Source organism: Aptenodytes patagonicus, chromosome 15, assembly GCF_965638725.1.
Source record: "Aptenodytes patagonicus chromosome 15, bAptPat1.pri.cur, whole genome shotgun sequence".
NCBI lineage: Eukaryota > Metazoa > Chordata > Aves > Sphenisciformes > Spheniscidae > Aptenodytes > Aptenodytes patagonicus.
In genome coordinates, this window is record NC_134963.1 from 13,030,962 (window position 1) to 13,051,209 (window position 20,248).

At 48.6% G+C, this 20,248-nt stretch overlaps 1 protein-coding gene across 1 annotated transcript in view; it reads right to left on the bottom strand.

Annotated features, from left to right (window-relative positions):
- Window positions 1-433: 433 nt before the first annotated feature.
- The window catches only part of BICDL1 (BICD family like cargo adaptor 1), a 54,718-nt gene continuing 34,903 nt past the window's right edge, over window positions 434-20,248 (bottom strand). The window contains exons 5-11 of the mRNA XM_076352969.1: window positions 19,331-19,477; window positions 18,136-18,315; window positions 17,607-17,825; window positions 16,286-16,429; window positions 12,765-12,895; window positions 8,831-8,951; window positions 434-4,664 (exon numbers count right to left, since the gene is read on the bottom strand). Coding sequence (XP_076209084.1) covers window positions 4,464-4,664; window positions 8,831-8,951; window positions 12,765-12,895; window positions 16,286-16,429; window positions 17,607-17,825; window positions 18,136-18,315; window positions 19,331-19,477 — 1,143 coding nt within the window. The 3' untranslated portion in view covers window positions 434-4,463. The remainder of the gene's footprint in view (window positions 4,665-8,830; window positions 8,952-12,764; window positions 12,896-16,285; window positions 16,430-17,606; window positions 17,826-18,135; window positions 18,316-19,330; window positions 19,478-20,248) is intronic.

Consider the following 20,248-nt stretch of genomic DNA (forward strand, 5'->3'; position numbering starts at 1 on the left):
CAGATGGTCTGAACTGCAGCTGGCGCAAGCTGGAGGTGTTTCATTGTCCGTCTGTGTTTTCTGTCTAAACTCGTTAACGTTTGCACATCCCTCCATATAAAGGCCAGTAAATGATACAAATGGCTGGAAGGTGGAGATGATTTACGAGCTCGCCTTTCTGTTTTCCTGTGCGGCAGGAGATGTAAATGCTTCAAATGTTCTTTCTCCAGGACCGTTCTCTTCTGAGCCCATGCAAGTGCTTTATGTGGCTGAATTTCTTGGGATGATGACGTACTAAAGGTGCTGTTAGGTGTTAAGATGACAGTTCAAAAAGTGAGCTTGTTCTGCAGCTAGGCATGATAAGCAGTGACTTGAGAGCTGAGACGGTATCATATAAATGATCTGTTTTATTCTGAAGAGAACTATTTACAAAAGAAGTAGAGCATCGTTTTTACTAAAAATATGCCTTTATAGATTTTTATAATATGTATCTTATAAAAACCATACATTTATTTACATTAGTGCTACATACAAAAATTACAGCACTGTGGTATATGTACATATCTATAGATACATTCTTTCTGCTTGTCCCTGCTGTGTGCTTTTCCCCTCTCAATCTAAGGGAATCGTTGCTGCAGCACCCAGACACTTCCTTTCTTGGCTTTTTTGGTTAAAACAATCTTGCTTTTTATAGCCGAGCGGGGAGTAGAGAGCTTGCCTGATGTAGAGGCATATCTGGAATTTACCATTCTAAGTAGGACAAGTGCATGCAGCTATCAAGTCCTTGTGCATGCAGCACTGCCTGTAACCTCACTGCTTGCTTCTCTGTGCAAAACTATTCTGTGGTCATTAATCGATCTATTGTTCATCTCGTCGGCAAGTTGCTGATCTACGTTTGTATTAAGATAAAGTGCTAGTGACTTGCCTTGCATCTACACTTACTTGTTTCTTGTTTACAGTTGCTTCCCTTGCAGAGTTTACTAAAGGGAGATTGATCCCTTTTCCCTTAGGCTAGCATAATAAACATTTGCCCAAACAGTCACCTGTTACTGAACTGTGGGAAAGTTCTTTGTAACCTTAATCTCAGCAGGCATCTCTTCTCTGTGCAGTATTTGAACAGTGACTGTGCAGCACTACTGCTTTATTTACCGTTATCTCAAAAGCAAGGCTGAGTGTTGTGTTTAGAGCTGCTGATCCCACTCCTTAAATCTACTTCAGGATCCTGAGTGCCTGCTGGATTAATGTGCTTCCTCCATCTCATTCACTGGAGCCGATGTTTCCGTTATGCCATGTGTGTCCTAGAAGAATCAAGTATCACAAGTGGAGTGTCTTCTAACCCAACACTGCAAGGATGATTCCAGGCTCCTGGCCACGACAGGATGGAGATGAGTGTTTTAATGACAGCTCAAGGTGAAATAGTCAGGACCTTGTTAAAACACAACATGACAAATGAGAATGTGAAGGACTGCATTGATGATGATTTGAAAACAAAACAACAAAACCTAGCTGCTATGTTAAGGCAGTTTCTGTTCCTGTTGAGTAGCAGCTCAGCACAAGGAGGTCTCCTTTGGTGTGTTGTCCAGTTCATTAAACCCAATTCTCTTGTATTTCTGGGTTTAGTAGTGCAACTAAGTCTTTAGGGTTAAGGGACTAGTTTTAAGAAACCATACCCAACTGGTACCTTAGAACATGCTGACTTTCCTCTTGCAATCTCTTCCATCACTGTATTAAATAAATAAAATTGCAATGGGATTAAGGTAGGTTCCTCCTTAAATGAAGAGATGTGCTGTGCATTTCAATTGCCTACCCCTGCAACTGAATGAGTCACTTTCCTCTCAGCAAACATGTAGCAGAAGGCACCTTTCTTCACCTCATTACTGCATCTTCATTGGATCACTTAAGGCCCTTGCCTTAGGATTGCATACATAGATACAAACATCCTCACGGGGGTAGAGTCCCACACAGCTGCTGGGCGTGTGGCTTGAAGAGAGCTGTTGGGGCCTGGGGAATAACAACTGACAGCAGAAAAAAGGTCCGTGAGGACCAAGATGTTCACATGGCTCTCCACAATAAGCAGAGCACTGTTTTCAAACAGCGTATAAGACAACTGTTCACAGGTATCGCTGGCACCCATGAACCCACGCCTAATTTTGCAGGTATCAAGGTTTATGTTAACACATATGGGCATAACTGAGTCCTGACAGCAGGAGATGCTGAGCGTGTGCCTCATGTCTCTGCCCTGTTGAGAGTCACAATGTAGGTAAGCTGGGAGGATGAGGACTTGCCATCCTGAGAGCGTGCTTGGCACTGCACTAAGTCCCTTTCCCTCACTTGCACAAGTGGATACAAGCAGATACTCAACAGTTGAGCATTGCCTGGAAAGGACGGGCCAAGGTTTAGTTTCCTTCCCTGCCTTTGAGACTCCAGACTCCTTTCCCTGTAAGCAGCAAGCTGTATTGGTGGTGCTTTACCCAAGTATTTCCTGGAGCAGGATCTGCAATCCAGGTTTCATTGCTTTCAAGTAAATGGGTTTTGCCACTCAGCATTTTACCATCATTTTCAATCCCAAAGAGTACTCTGCTCCTTGCAACATGGAGCTACCTCAGTGCATGATTTCATACCAGTGTGGTAGTTTCATGCTAACAAGGAAACATGGGAATGCTCAGATCTTTGTAGGCAGAGAGGATATTTGTACTGAGGTATTATGGATGTCCTATCCCATAGGTAAGTTGAATAATAATAAAAAAAACCAAGCCGCCAACTTCTTACCTGCTTCTTAGAAGAAGGTGTTTGATACCTAATTCTTGCAGAAAGCTTGTTATTGTAAATAGTGAGCAGAGATAGCAGCTCCCCGTAGGATGGTGTTTTAGCACCTAAGTTGCTGAGCAGGGCAGAGCTGGATGTGTACCTAGCTCTGTCTCCTGTGGGACGGTGTAGGTGGTAGCCTCTTTAAAGCAACAGGGAAACAAATTAGGGCCTGTGGGTATTGTGAGCTGGGAGAACGTGTGAAAATTACATGACAGCAGCAGGACATCTCTGAACTTAGGCTGGCATTCCTCGCTGGTTTATGATGGTAGACTGTGTTAAAGAGAAGAGCTGTAAGGTGCCCATCTAGTGCGTAGGGAAGGTCCCTACTTAAGTATTGCAGGATTTCCAGCACCGCTGTGTGCATATACCAAATAAGCTACGTTCCTTCTTGTTGATCAAGTCATGCTTACGGCAAAGCAGGCTCTGATCATCTTCGGTCAAATGGAGATTTGGCTACCTGCTCGCCGAAGGGCTGAGTAGTAAATGACCTGCAGGCAGGGACAAATACTCATCATTTTCGTCAGGCCATAGCTAATGTTACTGTGTGGGGCAGAGTAAGTTGCAGGTTTTCCAGAGCTTTGTAGACACCCTAATCGCCTTTGGCTTTAGCGAAGGCAGATGCCTGCGTGCTTTCTCTGAGGATCAGATGCCAACCCAGCATCAAAGACCTACTGACGTCACTATGGGTAGGCTTCCAGTGAATTATTAGTTAGGCTTTTTGGGGGCCTATCCAGTTAAAATGACAGGTTTCTTACTCTGTTTGGGAGGTGTACACGGCTTTGGGGAAAGGTGTGTGACTTGCTGAAGCCCCACAACTACCTTTGGCCATTGGAGGGACAGTAGGTGCCCCAGGACTGCACATCCACAACTTTTATCCAGTTTATAATCCATTGTAGATGGTCAGTCTCTTGGGGAGAAATCCTTAACATTCTGTGTAACTACAGACTCTGCAACTCTTATCTCTGTAACAGGAGCGAGCTAGAGAAGACAGTAACATCAGCCATCTTACAACTGCCCTGATCTGCGAGGAGCCTGGATTCCCAGCAAGGGGTGAACAGCTACGCAGAGCTGCAGGGGAGATGGTGCCCAGGCAGGATCTGCAGTGAGGGCTGAACTTCCATCATGGAGAAAGCTACACTTGTCAAAACATGGCAATGCTGGGGCCAGAGCGACTCCAGTCTCAGTGGGATGGATGAAGCTGCCAGGACCGGAGGGTGGTATAAGTGACTCCCCTCTCTTCTCTTGCAATCATCCCTCTTCTTCTCCCTGTGCTTGCTGTGACGGCAGTCCTCAATCCCCTGTGCTGCTTTGTCTTGGGGCTGCTTATTTCCTTCTCCAGCATGAGAATGCTTTTAAGACAATCAGATTATTCTTCACAGCAGAAACTGGACTGTGTCAAAGCGCCTAAAATATACCCTGAAGTTTATAACTTCACTTAAAGAATAAGAAAAGTTTCTTTCTATTAGTATCACATTGTCAATTTGCAAATCTCCAATTCATGTAAACATTTGGTTCAGACCAGGTGCAGTGTAAATAGTGCAGAGTCTCAAGGGTTAACTCCTTTGCCCCCTTCTTTTTTTCTAAGTGGATCAGAGTTGGGTCCATCAGCAAGCTGGGCAGCTGCCCCACTCCCCATCTTGAAGCAGGAATTGTTGGAGAGGTTTCTCTTTTTCAAATTAATTTTTCTTGAAAAAGGAAAAGAGACGGTTCCCTTCTGCCCCAACGGGCTCGTTCCCCTGCTGCTCCGGCCTGAACACGGGGGAGGGTCTGGCACTCCGCTTTGCGCCGTAGCCACTGGAGAAGGAATAAGCAAGCTGGCTCCATTCCTTCGGGTGTTTGTCCATCAGCTGCTGGTCAATGACCCTGTGCATGTCATCCTGCAGCAGAGGGAGAGGAGAGGGTTGTTAGTGGCAGCTGATGCTCAAAGGGAGCTCGTGCAGGGACGCGGCTGAAATGGGTGTGAAACGTGCTGTGATGAGATGGAGGAGAGATGACAAGAGTGGGGACAGGTCTAGCTCTCCACCTGGCAGCAGGCTCAGCTTTGCTTGCTGCTGTGAGGCTTTTTAGTGAGCGAGGAAGGTAAATCACACAATTCTGAGGGACAAATTGCTCAGGTGGTCTCACAGAGGAGCATCGTGCCTGCTTGGGACTCTGTGACACCTCTAAACTATGTTTCTCTGCTGTCTGCAGCTTGCAGATGTCCCCTTTGGGGGCAGAAATAAATAAAAAAGAACAAATGCAGCTGAAAGCAAATGCCAGAAGAAGTAAGGATGTCTGTCCTGAGCACGTCTATGTGCTTGCCATGTGGAGCAGGCAGGCAGGTAGGCATGACAGAGCTGCCTGCACAGCCACTGTTAGTGGGGCTTCTTTGGGGAAGGTGCCGCCGGGAGCCGAGGGGCTGGGGCCAGGTGTGGGCCCACCAGACCCCACATGGGTTTTGCACCAGACTTACCAAAGAGAACTGCGCTCGTCCCTTAGACCTGCTCCTTCCCCTAGAGCCAGCAGAGCGGTGGGAGCTCTCTGACTGACAGCTTGGCGTGAACAACTGCACCGTGGTTTTTTAGATGTATCAGAAACGCTCTGGTTTAATCCATGTTTGCAGCACAGTGAAATTACTCTACACAAAATAATCAGTCAGTTCTGTTGCCGCTAATGACGTGCTAATGTGTTCCTCGAAAACCTGGCTATCAATTCTACAAATTTTAAACCTTCAGATCCAGTGTTTCTGCTATAATTGCATATTTAAACTGTAGCTTAGTGAAAATGTGTGTACACAAACTAGCCCCACAGGAGAAATCAACTGTTCTCCAGTGGTTTGGTCCCTGATTAGGACTGAGGGCACTGTCTGGTGAGAACAAGGATGCTCTAGATGGGCTGTAGTGGTGGAAGTGCCGTTCATTTGGCACATCCTGCAGGGCAGCCCATCAGGGCAGCACTGAGACGGAAGGGAAGGTGCTGCCATTGCCCAGCGGGTGCCCCAGCTGCTCTGTAGCTCCATGTGGAATAAAAACAACCAACTTGGACTGGAAACTTGAACGATGGTTACTCTCTTGTTGCAGCATTTTATGCAGGGAAAAGGATTGATAGCCATGGCCTGGACCTGTATTTAGTATGGGGACTTCCCCTGGGGCAGCAGGAGGGTGCAGAGCTACGTGAACTGGGGAAGCTTTGGATCTTTTCAGAGCAGGGCTGGAAAGGGGAAAGGCAGAGGGGGAGTTGAAGAGGTTAAGGTAAACATCAGCATTAAGGTGAAACAGGTTTCCAGAGGTGAAGCTGCCATGTGAAAATGTATAGCGTTTGGATTTTGAAGGCACCTCTTCTAGCAAATGAGGTAGGCACCCAGGCTCCAGCATGGCAGATCCTTGGCTAACCACATAACAAGGGATGAATATGATTTTAATATATATTTTTATATATGTATTAAAAAATTACATATATTTAAAAATACAGTATGCACTATTGAGAGTGCACTGCATTTGTCCCCCTGTCTGTCTGATGCGTGAATCAGAGAGCACAGCACTTGGCTGTGGAGATTCACGGTAGATGTACGCAGCAAGGCTGGGGCAGAGCTGCGGTCCCTGCCTTGGCACTGGGCAGGGGCACAGGAGTGTCTGGGGATGCGGAGGGAGGACAAACACCAGCAGTACGAGACCTGCCTGATAAAGAGGTCCCATAAAGCGGGACAACATGGTACTGGTGTGCTCTGGGCATTCCGGGCAGGAGTTTCTGCTCTTTGCAGAAGGGGTGAGGCTGAAGGAGGTGCGAATGGCATGTATCCTCTTCCCGAGCTGGAGATGGGCTCCCTTGCATGAGATAAGGGTTGGAGCCGCCCAAGGTGACCTTGGAGGCTGGTGGCTGTGGCCATGCAGGCTGCAGCTCTCTGCTGGCATTGCAGCATTTTCTAACCCAACGGTGCCCCTGTCACTATTGCACTGAAGTCACTGAGCTCTCATTTCAGACAAGCAGCCCTCTTCACTTCCAAGTTTGCTCCGTATTCCTTCCCTGCTCCCAGTAACGCCCCTCCTGCCCCCAGTCAGATAAAGATGAATACCAGTGGGGGTCAGATTAGGCATGGGGGTGAGGTGCACATCCACTCCTGTGCTACTCCTGTGCTAGGCTCGGATGTGCAGGATTTTGCTTGTCGCGTATTTTATAGCCTGTATGACTATGTGCTTACAGAAAACTGTAATCTTGCTGATGGTCCTTGGTAAAGTGCAGACTAAAAGTGTGCAAGAGCAAAATTTTACCAGACTAAAGCCTCCATTTATGCCCAGCTAAAGCAGAGAATCTCATCCCATTTTATCAGAAATATTCAGCTTTGCAAAATCCCCAAAATATATAAATCATCTGACTTGTTTTGTGCCTTTGTGGCTGAGCTTCTGTTCTGGGGACATTAAGTGCTTGAAGACTATTTTGCTGCTGCGTAATAACACTTTAGGTCAGTATGTTGGAGACAACTTTCTGCAGTGCTAGTGGGCCTGATCCTCATCTCAGAGAGCTGATGGGAGCAGGACTGGGGTTGCTGTATTGCTGCAATCAGATGACATAGTGTGAAGTGAGAAAGCGAACGCCTGTTGTTAAAACCTTAGGCTGGGGATATTCCAGCACTAAATACTGAGTGTACTAGTAAGTAGGTCTCAATTTATACCACTCATCCAAACTGAAGCAGAACTTGGATACAGACAGCTCCTATGCAGAGCACTGAATGTCACTTACTAGATAACGAGGCTGAGAAGTAAAATCCCAGTCTGTATTTCAAGAAGTTTTCCAGATACTAGATATGCCGAATACAGAGGATTAATGATATGCGTGCCTCAGCCTGGCTTTCCCCGTGGTGACCTGGAGGGTAAAGCCTCAGCATGGGGTGTAGGATGCTGCCCCTTTGTGCCCTGGCCTGGTGCTGGGGTGTGGGGGATGTGTGTGTGCAGAATATCGGTGGGTGATGGAGAATCCCCACTGGCCCCTCTTGCCAGATGACGGTGAGGACAGAGACGGGTATGGGTGATGGTGGCAGCGAATGGAGCAGGCGCGGGGATGGCAGGTGCTTGGCAAGGGTGCGGGGAGCTCACCTCAAAGGCAGGAGGGGTGTACGACTAAAGCTGTTGGTACAGGAACTGAGAAAGGCCACTAGATCAGAAACCAAAGGAGCCAGATAGTAAAAAGCCCTGAGGAAGCAAACTGTAAGCAGGAGAAAGAAAAGAAAAAAAAAAAAGAGAAACGAAAACACAGTGGAGTTGAAACAGGAGCGAGGTTGTACGGGAGAGGTTTCTACTGGTCAGGCTGGTTGTTAGTAGAGTCGGGGTCTTGCATGGACTGCAACAAATCACTATAACTGGCCCAGACCTTTTCTCTTGTATCTGCTTGTTTTCTATTAAAGTAGCCCTCCCTCAGTGCTAGTTTCTGGGAGGAGACAGCTTTGTCTGCTTTCAAGGGCTCTCTGCCTTTACGTGGGTTTTCCCCACCGACCCCAAGTAAAGGATCTCCAGGGCAGCCGCTGAACTGCTGTGGGTTTGGTTCTTTTTTTTACCTTGGTGGAGAGCTGGGATTTTAGCTTCTCCATCTTGCCAGATCTTCTCAGTTGATGTAAACAGTGCAGTTATACCGCGAAACAATCACCACAACCTCTCTGCCTCCCACCTTTCTGCTCCATTACAGAAATGCAAGGACGTGCTGTGCCCACACATCTCCAAGGCTGCGCCGGCCCAGGGACATCTCCTGCACGGACACCTTCCCTCTCCAGGCCACAGCAGGTTACTCTGCAAAGTGCATGTTACCCATGCCACATGCAGCCGTGAGATACAGTTTGTTTCTCCATTGTAAGTGGGTATTCCTGTATAGTTAATTAACAGCTCACAGCTGAAAGGCTTTGAGCAGGGTTTCACAACCTGCCCCCCCAAGCACCACTGCGTCACTGGCTCCTGCAGAGCCAAAAGCAAACGCTCCTATCTATGGACGCTTGGGCTGAGAACGCAGCAAACCCAAAGGGACGGGGGGAAAAGTCACCCAAAGGTGACCTGCCCTGTCGTGACTGGGGGCTGCTCACCTGCCAGGCCTCCAGCTGCTGCGAGAGGTTCACCTTCTGCTGGATGGCGTCCAGCAGCTGGCTGTTGAGGGATATCATGTCGATCTTGCACTTGGCCAGCTCCACCTCTACCGCGTTCTTCCTGAGGGGAGAGCAAGAAATCGGGGTTTTCTTTTTTTTTTTAAAGGCAGTGTTAAATATATCTTTGAGGAGAAGTCCACAATTTCTTTCATCGGCAAGTCCCCAAATCCTAAGCTGTTCATCTCCGTTGTATTCTGGACAATCTATTCATCTGAAGAGTGGGACAGAACTGTAGACATCATTACTATAAAACCAGCAGATTTCTGGTAAGTACACTATGAAGAATACAAAAAGATATTCAGATACACTGCTGTGTAAGATAATATAGTGTGCCTGGATAATGTGCAGGATCTGCCATTAAAAATGGGGATCTAAAATGAGGTAGAATCTACATTGTATTGGGTTTGCATGGCAAGGTTTTGTAGTGGGGGGCTGCAGGGGTGGCTTCTGTGAGAAGCTGCTAGAAGTTTCCCCTATGTCCGGTAGAGCCAATGCCAGCCGGCTCCAAGATGGACCCACCACTGGCCAAGGCCGAGCCCATCAGCGACGGTGGTAGCGCCTCGGTGATAACATATTTAAGAAGGGGGAAAAAAAACAACTGCGCAACAAACTGCAGCCAGAGAGAGAGGAGTGAGAATATGTGAGAGAAAAAACTCTGCAGACACCCAGGTCAGTGAAGGAGGAGGGGGAGGAGATGCTCCAGGCGCCGGAGCAGAGATTCCCCTGCAGCCCATGGTGAAGACCATGGCGAGGCAGGCTGTCCCCCTGCAGCCCATGGAGGTCCACGGTGGAGCAGATATCCACCTGCAGTCCATGGAGGACCCCACGCCGGAGCAGGTGGATGCCCAAAGGAGGCTGTGACCCTGTGAGAAGCCCGTGCTGGAGCAGGCTCCTGGCAGGACCTGTGGACCCATGGAGGGAGAGGAGTCCACGCTGGAGCAGGTTTGCTGGCAGGACTTGTGACCCGGTGGGGGACCCATGCTGGAGCAGTCTGTTCCTGAAGGACTGCACCCCGTGGAAGGGACTCACGCTGGAGCAGTTCGTGAAGAACTGCAGCCCGTAGGAAGGACTCATGTTGGAGAAGTTCGTGGAGAACTGTCTCCCATGGGAGGGACCCCACGCTGGAGCAGGGGAAGAGTGTGAGGAGTCCTCCCCTTGAGGAGGAAGGAGAGGCAAAGACAACGTGTGATGGACTGACTGCAAACCCCATTCCCCATCCCCCTGCGCCACAGGGGGGAGGAGGTAGAGAAAATTGGGAGTGAAGTTAAGCCCGGAAAAAAGGGAAGGGTGGGGGGAAGATTTTTTTTTTTAGGATTTGATTTTATTTCTCATTATCCTACTCTGATTTGATCGGTAATAAATTAAACTAATTTCCCCAAGTTGAGTCTGTTTTGCCCGTGATGGTGAGTGATCTCCCTGTCCTTATCTCGACCCACAAGCCTTTTGTTATGTTTTCTCTCCCCTGTCCAGCCGAAGAGGGGGGAGTGATAGAGCGGCTTGGGTGGGCACCTGGTGTCCAGCCAGGGTCAACCCACCACATGCATATAACTATTTTTTCCTTTTCTTCTGTTTACTAATGCATAGGAAAGGAAATGGTATGTGCTGAAAACCAAATGATCTGTGTCTGACCACTTGATCAATAAGTTGCAGTATAAAACAAACAAAATAAAACCCCTGAAAGAGTACAACTCTGCTTTCAGCTGGGACTTGGACTGAAGGAAGGAAGAAATGAAGGAAGAAAGTTTATCACAGCATATGCTTTTTAAGAATGACAAACTGCTAAAATTGTTTGAATTAAAAGTTATGCTTTAAGGAAAGCTCCCAGTTTCAATGGGGTTGTGCTGGCCCTTGGGAACACCGCTGCTGTGTTTCTTTCCAGGCATTTGGTGGCCACCGGGCATGTGACACCATAGCCAAGGTTGCCCAAAGGGCCTGAGTGCTCAATGGCTGAGATGTTCCAGCTGCTACTGGCTAGTGGAAAGGGATTGTCCTCTAGGAAGGAGCAATTTCCTAAGCTGCCCAAGCTGGGAAATGCTGTTCACCATGTTGGGAGCACACAGGTGAGCATAGACCTTAAGTTTTCAATTAACTGCTGCGTGATGGGAAACCGTAACATGACTTGCTGGGAACCATCTTTCCTTGCAAACATTTTCGGGAGAAATAATTGCATCCTATTAACTGTAGCTAATTCATCGCCTCCTAATAGCTCCCTTGTGCTCTCCTGCAGAAGAGCAATTTGGGAATTTGTGTTTATATTCCAGGTAGTGGTTGCTTAACACCTCCTATTACAGAATCCTATTTTCCTATTGCTTCCCATGTTGCCAAACTTCAGCTTCAAGCTAAAAATTTTCCATGCCAGATGTCTGCCTCAGGCAGTGATTTTATTTCTGTTCAGAGTTAGGGCTTTTTTTTAGGAGGGTTTCAACAAAAGTGACTTAACCCTTGAGGTGCGAGGTGGGAAGTATATCACGAGCCTCCCAGGCGGCTCGCTGCCTGGGAGCAGCCCGCTCACTCTGTGGAGGGATGCTTTCATTTCTAGCAACAAGACGCTCTTGTCTGCTTTCACTTGCAGCCACTTTCTCCTCATTAATCACCCGCCACTCACCCGTGCACACTTGTCACATCCCCCTTTCCCTGGGCTCCTGCTGCTGCAGGACAGTCAGCTGTAAATATTAGTGCTTTGTCCCAGCAGGGTCATTAACTGCTGTGGAGAAGCTGTACCCTTCCACTCCCGAATGTGGGTTTGAGCACCTTAAATAGCCTTTTGTTGTGAAGCTCCCCATTGCTGCTTGGATATTACTGGGGGATTTATCGCAGTGGCAGCACGTTACCATAGCCACAGCAGAACCAGCAACCCACTCGTACTGGAAATGTCAGAACCACCTCTCTGCACCCGGCAGTGCAGCTGGGATGCTCCTGATTTTTGCCAACAGATGGAGGTGTTCTAGAAGACAGTGATGGGAACTTGGTAGCCGGCTACCCGGGCGAGAGCAGCATGGATGATCGCGTCACTTAAAAAAAGACGAAGGGATTGTGTAGCTCCCCACATCCTCAGAGGTGCAATGCTCTCGTGCTCCTCCTCTTGCCAAGGGCTTGAGTATTAGACGTTTCTACAAGGAGATGGATTGGTGGTGTTCTGGCCCATCTGCTTATTGAAGAGATTATCAGATGTATCCTTTCTATCTAGAACATGGTGGGGTGAATGTTTCTGCCCCTCTCCTCAGGGCAAAGAGTGCTCAGGGCAGTGTGGCAAGCCCAAGCACAGAGCCGGGGAATGGGGGTATGGGGTACAGAGTAGCAAAACTGCACAGGTCTGCAAGGAGGATGGAGAAAATAAGGAGTCAAAACAGTGGGAGAATCCTGAAAGGAGAAATAGAGAATTACAGGACTGGAAATGCAAAAAAGACCCTGGAACAGGAAAGGAGAGTGAGTGACCAGAGAAATGGTCTAGGGAAAAAGCCCAAGCAGGGCTGTAGGGGGGATGGGTGGGACAGCAGGGTTGTGCGTCTGGAAGAACAAAAGAAGAAAAATATGACAAATAGGGCAGACCTAGTGTTTCCATTCGGTTCCCTGAAGTCCTCTCCTCCCTGCTGTAACTCAGACCAGCACTAGGGATGGCAAAAAATGGTTCACAGCATCCTCCTAAATGCCCCCAATCCTGCCATGGGGGAGCTCTGGAAATCAGCATCTCCTGCCCTGCTCCCAAGTTCCTGGCAACATTTCCCAATGCCAGCAAAGCAGAGACTCACTCCATCACTTTGTAACAGCTACTGAAATTCGTGGAGGGTGGGAGAAACCCACCCTGGAGGCATCTCCTGCTAAGGCACTCCATAACTGCTAACCCAGCCTGGCTTTGGCTGTTTGTATCACTTACTTGGCAATAGCCTCATCTCGGTCCCTAATGGCCTGCAGGAGCCGATCACTTGTCTCCTTGTCTTCAGCAGCACCTCGCAGCCGGTCCCGTTCCTCCTTCAGCGTTGTCATTTCCACACTCAGCAGTGTGACCTGTGGGCAGAGGGAGGGCGTGAAACCCAGGGTTGCTCAAATTCACCACGAGTGGGGGGAAAAAAAAAGCCACATGGGCCAACTTGGAGGCTGAGCGCCCCTGCTTGTAGGAGAAGCCGTGTCTGTTGGGAGGGGGCTACTAGTGCTGGTGCAACCCCCCATGACATGTGCCAGCTTGGCCCGGGATGCCGGCAGTGCCGGTCTGAGCAAGATGGGTCACCACAACAGCCTCAGTAACATGCATCAACAGCACTGAAAGCTCTGCAGCTGTGCGGGGCAGGACCCGCCTGCAACTTTGCTGTCACGATGGCATCAGCGCTGAAATATTGCCCCTCTCCAAGCGGTTTGTCTTGTGCACGCATCCTCTGAGTCTGCCTGTTGCATTCTGATCTTTCCAGGGTTAAATTATTGCAAACATTATTTAGCAGTAAATAAGATTTTTTGGAGGGGGCCGTTACGTGTCTTGTAGAAGTATGAAGCTGAAGACAAAGGATGTGAAAATTCCCTTCCACACCATGGAAGGTGTTACTGGCACATCTTACAATTTTAATTAGACTTTAAAATAGGTGCAGAATCTTAAATAGTCTGAGAAATGATCTGTCATTTTGGTCCTGTGCAGAGTGAGTTAATAGGGTGTGAAATCATGCAAGGATTGCATTAGCACAGCTTTGCAATATTTCATACAAGTTTAATTTCTTTGTCTAGGGCACACGCATGCTCTGTTATGCTACTCCACCACCTGGAAACCCTTCCAGCGTTTGACCCACCTCCTTTCTCTAAATGCAGCTCAGTAGTGCTTGAATCCTCAAAGAAATCTTTAAATAGAGGGCAGACAGTCAAAAAGGGCTCATCACATCAACGGCGTGGGAGGATCTGCCGTTAGCGCAGCATGGCTGGGTCGGGGGGGAGGAAGGTGCGAACGCACCCTGTCTGTGTGCAGAGGCTGCCAGGGAATCGGGGAGCTCTGCCCAAGCTGTGCCCTCCCGCAGCCCAGCACGGGATGCACCTCAGAGCAATGATGTGACGGAGAGCAGTGGTGGGAGCTATGTGAAAGGTGCTGAGCACTTCTGCAGAAATCCCAGGGGACAGTGGATCAAGAGGCCCAAAAAACTGCGTTTGGGGCTAGGTTTGGGGTTTTAATTGTTTTTGTCTGTGTTTCAGGTAAGAATGGGATGCCACAGAGGGAGGAAACGGACCAGGCAGAAGGTGTGAAACCACTTTCCAGTGTAGAGAGAGGCAGGGGCGATTCCTGTCTCCACCAGCTCCCCTTAGCTTTCAGGCAGGACCAATGAATGTGTGTGGTGCTACAAGGTCCCAAAAGCCATTTAGGAGGAGTTCCCCTTTTATTGTATCAATACTAGTGACAGGACAGAGGAATGCGGAGGCAGCAAAGCACTGCTGCCCCAAGTGGACCAGATCTCCATGTGCATTGATTTTCTTTAGGACTGAACTGAAGACAGTGTTGCCTTTTCTATGGGAGGTGAAAATAATTATTAACCTTGAGCAAGTGCAAGGCTGGGTTATGGGCAAAAGCTGCAGGAGACGTGTACTTGCTGCGTGAGGCTGGAGTGCTTCTCCAAGAGCAATGTCTGCTGCATTTGTAGTTATGCCCCATCTTTCTCCATATAACACAGAGGTGTGAGAAGAAAGTAGAACTGCAGTCTTCCCTTTGCTCCCTAAATATTCAGAGCTTTAGTAGTCAGGGACCCCTAAAAGCAGAGACAGGGGTCCAGACTTGCAATCCAGGGCAGGTCCTCTGGTCCCTCCTGGCTGGGGAATTCGGGGAGACCAGCCACAGCAAAGAACAACCAAGTGCTGCTCCCTCCTGGTGTCCTGTCAAGGCCTTGTGTGCCCGGGAGCAGTGGTAAGGAGGTGCTGCATCCAGACAAGCAGGCTGCTGTACGGGTGGTTGCTCAAAACCTGTGAATAAGCCTTTAATGGTCTCTGTCACTAATGGTCTCTGTCAGCACAGGACTATGACAGCACGACCAGAGGAGCATCTGGGCTCATGTCTCACTGGGAACACAAGTTTGGACCCTGGAAGCTGTCTCTTGTGACAGCCACATCGCTGAGAGGAGCAGTCCTCAGGGAAGGACACGTGCCAGGGCTGCTCCCTCGCTGCAGCCTGCCTCTGATCAGCTGCTTCGTCAGCAAGTCTATTTCGCATCCTCGTACACATGCAGCCATCACTGCCAGGGGTATTTAATGATGCTCTCACTCTTTTTTCTTTGGCCCTGTGGTGGGACCTCCCGTAGTCCTACACAAGGCTGTCAGACCCCCAGGTTGTGCTGACTTTCTGAACAGGGACGTCTTCTCCTCTCTTCTCCTCTCTTCTCCTCTCCTCTCCTCTCTTCCCTTCTCCTCTCCTCTCCTCTCCTCTCCTCTCCTCTCCTCTCCTCTCCTCTCCTCTCCTCTCCTCTCCTCTCCTCTCCTCTCCTCTCCTCTCCTCTCCTCTCCTCTCCTCTCCTCTCCTCTCCTCTCCTCTCCAAAGGGGTACAGCGAAAGGGCGATACAGCACCACTGGCAAGACCAGCCAAGGGCATTAGTCCCATTCCCTGCTCCAATGCAGTTGGTACTGCACAAGCAGCTGCGCTAAAGGCTGCTTCTGCTGCAGCCTCCAGATCCCTTCCAGCATTTGGAGACTTGTTTCATAGAGATAGGGACTGCAGAGCATCTCCTTGAGTGCCTGTCTCCATTTGCTGCTTTTGGCATAGGACCTCAGACACAGATGATGCTACATTCAGTGCGGATACAGTGTGATTCTATGTTTTGGGTGTGGTGATGGTTTCAGGGTTGGATCATTTGTTGCTGTTGAGACTGTCTTAGCCAGTCCCTGTTTGCCCTGGGGTGCTGCCTGGTGCCAGGTTAGCCATCATTAAGATTCTCTAGGTGTGCATTTATGAGGGTTTCATGATACTGCTGTGGAAAGGGGCGAACCTTGAGCCATGCACGGCAGAGCAGCACTGTTTTGTCCATCCAGTAGTTGCATATACCCTTTACGAGGGCTTAGTGCAAGCAAGACAGGTCAGACTGGATACCTATGGGCTTCCAGTACCCCATACCAAGCAGTCTTGTACTTTGGGGTCTTCTGCTGAGAAGAATTTAAGCGAGAGGCTGGCTGAAAAGCAGACTGGGGGAAAGGTTTAAAGGAAGTTTGGCTGCTTGAGATGGTGTCTGGGATGGGCCCCAGACAACTTGTCCAAAACCCTGATCCTAAATGCATGAAGCCTCTGCACTGGGTTTAACAGAGTCTCCCTCATCCAAACATAACTGGTTTTGGCCCAAATCTTCCTGGGTTATTTATCATGTTGATCTCTTCTACGGAAGGCATGTCTTGGAGGATGAACACCGGTGTTACAAGACTACATGTAAAGTGTGGGAATTGCTAACCTGGCTGTGCAGTCGCTGCAGCTCCTCCAAACTCTGCCTCAGTTTCCCCCGTTCTCCCTCCATTAGTTCCCTCAGGGCTCGCGAATCCTCACTTGTTCGCCTAATCTGTTCCTCTAAGGTGTCGTCGTCGCTTCGTCGAGAGCTCTGAGAGCGGGAGAGAAATCTCTTGCTCAGATTTCACTTTAAAAAAGGCAAGTGCATTAATTTGATACTGGTTTGGGATAGGGGATACTAAACAAGGAAGAAGAAAGTATGAACGTGACTTTGGTAGAGTTTCAGTTTTGTTCCCATATACCTCCATAGTGGAAACATGCTCAGCCAAGGGTAGTGCTTCTACACATGATAAAAAAAGCATGCAGACAAATTCTCACCTTAGCACAAACCACATTTACAGAGACCTACTGACCACTTGGTAGCATATGGCTACAGTCTCTGTGTTTGTAGACCTTTTGCAGGACTCAATATTTTTTATTTAACAAATACAACTTCATCTCTGTGCTCAGCCTTCTTACCAGCTGCTACAGGTACTGAAACGAGGAGGGTGAGTACTCCCATGTGGGTCTGCAGTTGCAGGGTCTGCACCGTCTTCCTCACCATGGCATCTCAAATAAGTCATACTGTCAATGCAACCAGCTTGTGGGTGATGGAAATAGGCCTGATTTGAGCCATTGCAAAAAGTGAGGTATTTTCTCGTAATTCTGTGCTCCTGTGGATGCTGAGCGGTCCTCCATGCCATCCCCTCCTCCCCAGCAGCCCCAGGACCATCCCCCACAGACACCATCTTGTGCCAGCAGGACCCTTCACCTGTCAATGGATTTGAGTCTGGCAGCTCTGGACAAGACATTTGTACCCAGTGTCAATTTGCAGGGGCAGAACCTACCCACATAGGGGTTACAATGTTTTTGTGATACTATCGCCAATAAAGCAAGGCTTGGAAAATCCTAAGAGAAACAACTGAACTGTGATGTATAAGACAAACTGCAGTATTTCCACGCTGAAACTCTAACTTACTGCAAATCTCAAAGAAAGCCTACTTTCATTAATTTTCCAGAATGACTCCCAGACCAATGACGGTTATGTGAGCTTGAAACTTACGGTGATCTGACCACTGCAGGCTGAAACCCCATGTGCCGGCTTGGCTCTTGGCTGACCATTTGAGACACATGGAGCAGGCTGTGCACTGTGACAGCCCATCTCTGTGGATCACAGAGGTTTTCTCAGAGACCAGGGACTTCAGGATCCAGCAGAAACCTGCAGCAAGCTCTGTCACCTGGGCAAGGGGACATGCACAAGCCAAGGTCTCTCTGTGCCACCAACTTACCGTGGAGTCTGCCCCATCCAGCACATTTTGTATCAGTCTTTTCAGCTCACTGAGAGCTGCCCGTAGGCTGCCGGCTGGGACATCTTTGGCTGATGAGGTTTCTGAAGACTCATCCATGGACGAGTCTGTAGAAACTGCCGAGTCTGCGCTGTCGTTTCCTCTGAGATGGGAGCAGAGATATCGCACTTGGCAATATGCTTCCCAGAGCTGCAGCCTCAGCTGAAACAAGAGAGCCTGACATTAGCCTGGGACATCAAGGCCATGGAGATCCTCCTTCCATGGTGAAGTGAGGCATGTGATTGCCAAACCTCACAAATACTTGTCTAGCTTGTGATGTTGGTTTTGAAATGGATGCAGAGATTTACTTTCATATGGTCAAAAGGGTGTTGATACCAGAGCTGAGACCACAACCCCAATTTTCTGGCTCTTGGTTCAGCTCCAAATCCAGATCAAATTCATTAAACTCCCTCTCCCTCTGGGCCTGGTCACAGAGGTCCATGGGCTTTCCCAGGAGCCGAAGGGCAAATACCTGTTCTCGTTCTTGTTCCAACTCCTCTGCCTCCATGCTCTGCTCTATCTCAGATAGCAGGGACGTGCTGGTTGTGTTGAAATTTTGGAGACTTCTCTCTTCACTGAGCTCTTCTACCTTCCCCTGCAGCTGCCGGTAGGACAGCCGCACTTCCTGGAGCTCCAACTGGCTTTGGTGCAGCTTGCAAAGAAAATTAAGGAATTTGTCAAGGAAGTGGGAAAAAAAAATATTAGTGGAGGTGATATGGACTGGATGAATCTCTTGATTTGTGAAGGAGCTGAGAGGGAGGAATGGGTGTCACAAAAGAGGGTTTCCAGCCAGGAGGAAAGTACTCTTGGCTCGTATTGCTATTTATTGGAGCTTAATAATCTCCAAATGTCATTAGACACTGTTTAGACTCCAGAATATCCTGAAAGATAAAAATAGCAGGTTAATCAGCACTAAAATGAGGAATATTGTGAAGAAGTTGGGACTCAGGTAAAAAAATTTGCTGAAAACAATGCAGCAGGAGGTGAATCCAAAAAGAAAAGTAATATAGACATGTTTTTAAAAAATCTATACACATATATAAATACAAATATCTGTTAAAAAAAGGGAAAAAAAGGTTCAGGACTGTTCTGGAGAGCTGAGGATCCAGTGGTTGTCAACCCACAGAAGAGAAAAAAATCTTGCTCTCTACTAAGATGCCTGAAGCCACAGAGGTGCTAGCTTGTTCTCTGGGGAGTGACGTTTGGTGACACACGGCTGCAAACACCATGGGGCTTGTTGGGAAACCATCTGAGCAGTGAGAGCTACAAGGGCAGTTACTGCCCTCTGGGACAGCGGGGTCTAAAGAAGCCCCTTCTGAAGCCCATTCTATTGTTAAAAAATTAAGTAAAATGAACTGCAACCAGAGTTCTCTGCTTCCTTTTACATTTCCCTCATTTCCCCAGCACCCTGTCCCACTCCCCTGCTCAGATCTCCCTCCCAAGGTGCTCTTTGCTGTCAAGATGCCTCATTGCAGCTCCTGGTATCTGTCTCTATGGGGAACAAGGTCCCCCCAGGATCTTGCTTGCTGCCATGCTTACATGAGCCATTTTATTCTTCCAGTTGTTTTGTCTCCCAGGTCCTGATTATCTTCCTGGTCAATTTTACCCCAAACCATATCTTTTACTTCATTTCCCCCCTCTTCCCTGTCCCATTGCTGCCTCCTCACCTGCAGGTCCTTGTCATGGCTTTGTCTCTCTAGGATCAGGACTCGGTCCTGCAGCTCCTCCACGGTTCCCTGTAGCAGGTCGTTCTCCTCCATCATGGCACTAAGGCGATGCTCCAGCTCCCGCTTTCTGTCTGTCAGCATTTTGATCTGCGGAGGAAAGAGAGGCGGTGTTGGACCCCGCACTTTCCAGGGAGCAGAGAGGAGGGAAATCACATTCCCAAGAGAGAAATGAAACAGCAAAAAGCAAAAGTATGCACATAAGTATTCTGTACGTGTATGAGAGAAACTGTATCTCTGTGTGTGGTTTAAAGCTTAGGAAGGCTCTGAAAGGAAACTCCTCCTTCCCTAGGCTGCAGGGGCAGCTCCAAAGGGGCTGGGTGTGCATTGGCAGAAGCCTAGGGAGCAGGCAGAAATGTCCAAACGGATTAAGCGGAGACCAGCCCTGCTCACCCCTTGTACCTTAAAATTTGCAAGACCAGGCAAAACTAGTTACTTTTCCTGGCTGGTCCCCAACTGAGTATGGTGGCATTTTCTCCTGTACGGGTGCTGGAGACCACAGGGTGAGCCTGCAGGACCCTGCTCCCCGCAGGGCTGTGCCACAGCACTGCCCATACACTTTTCTTAATTGCTGCACGTTCGCCAGGTCCTCACCAGGGATTTTTCTGTCTTTTTACTTGTGAAGACTCCTTTCTGTGCCATGCTTATTTTTAGTCTCCCAGTGATTGGTTGCCTTTAAAATTGGTTCATTTCTTTTAATTGTCAAGGGCAGTGATTTCAGGTGAAGAGGGACAATATGCCAAGCAAAACCTCTGTGATTCAGTTAGCTGGGAACAGTGCACAGGATGAATCAGCACTAGCCAAGGTCACTTCTTGTTTAAGCATGAAAAAGGAGCCTTTTCCCAGATTAGTACACACAGG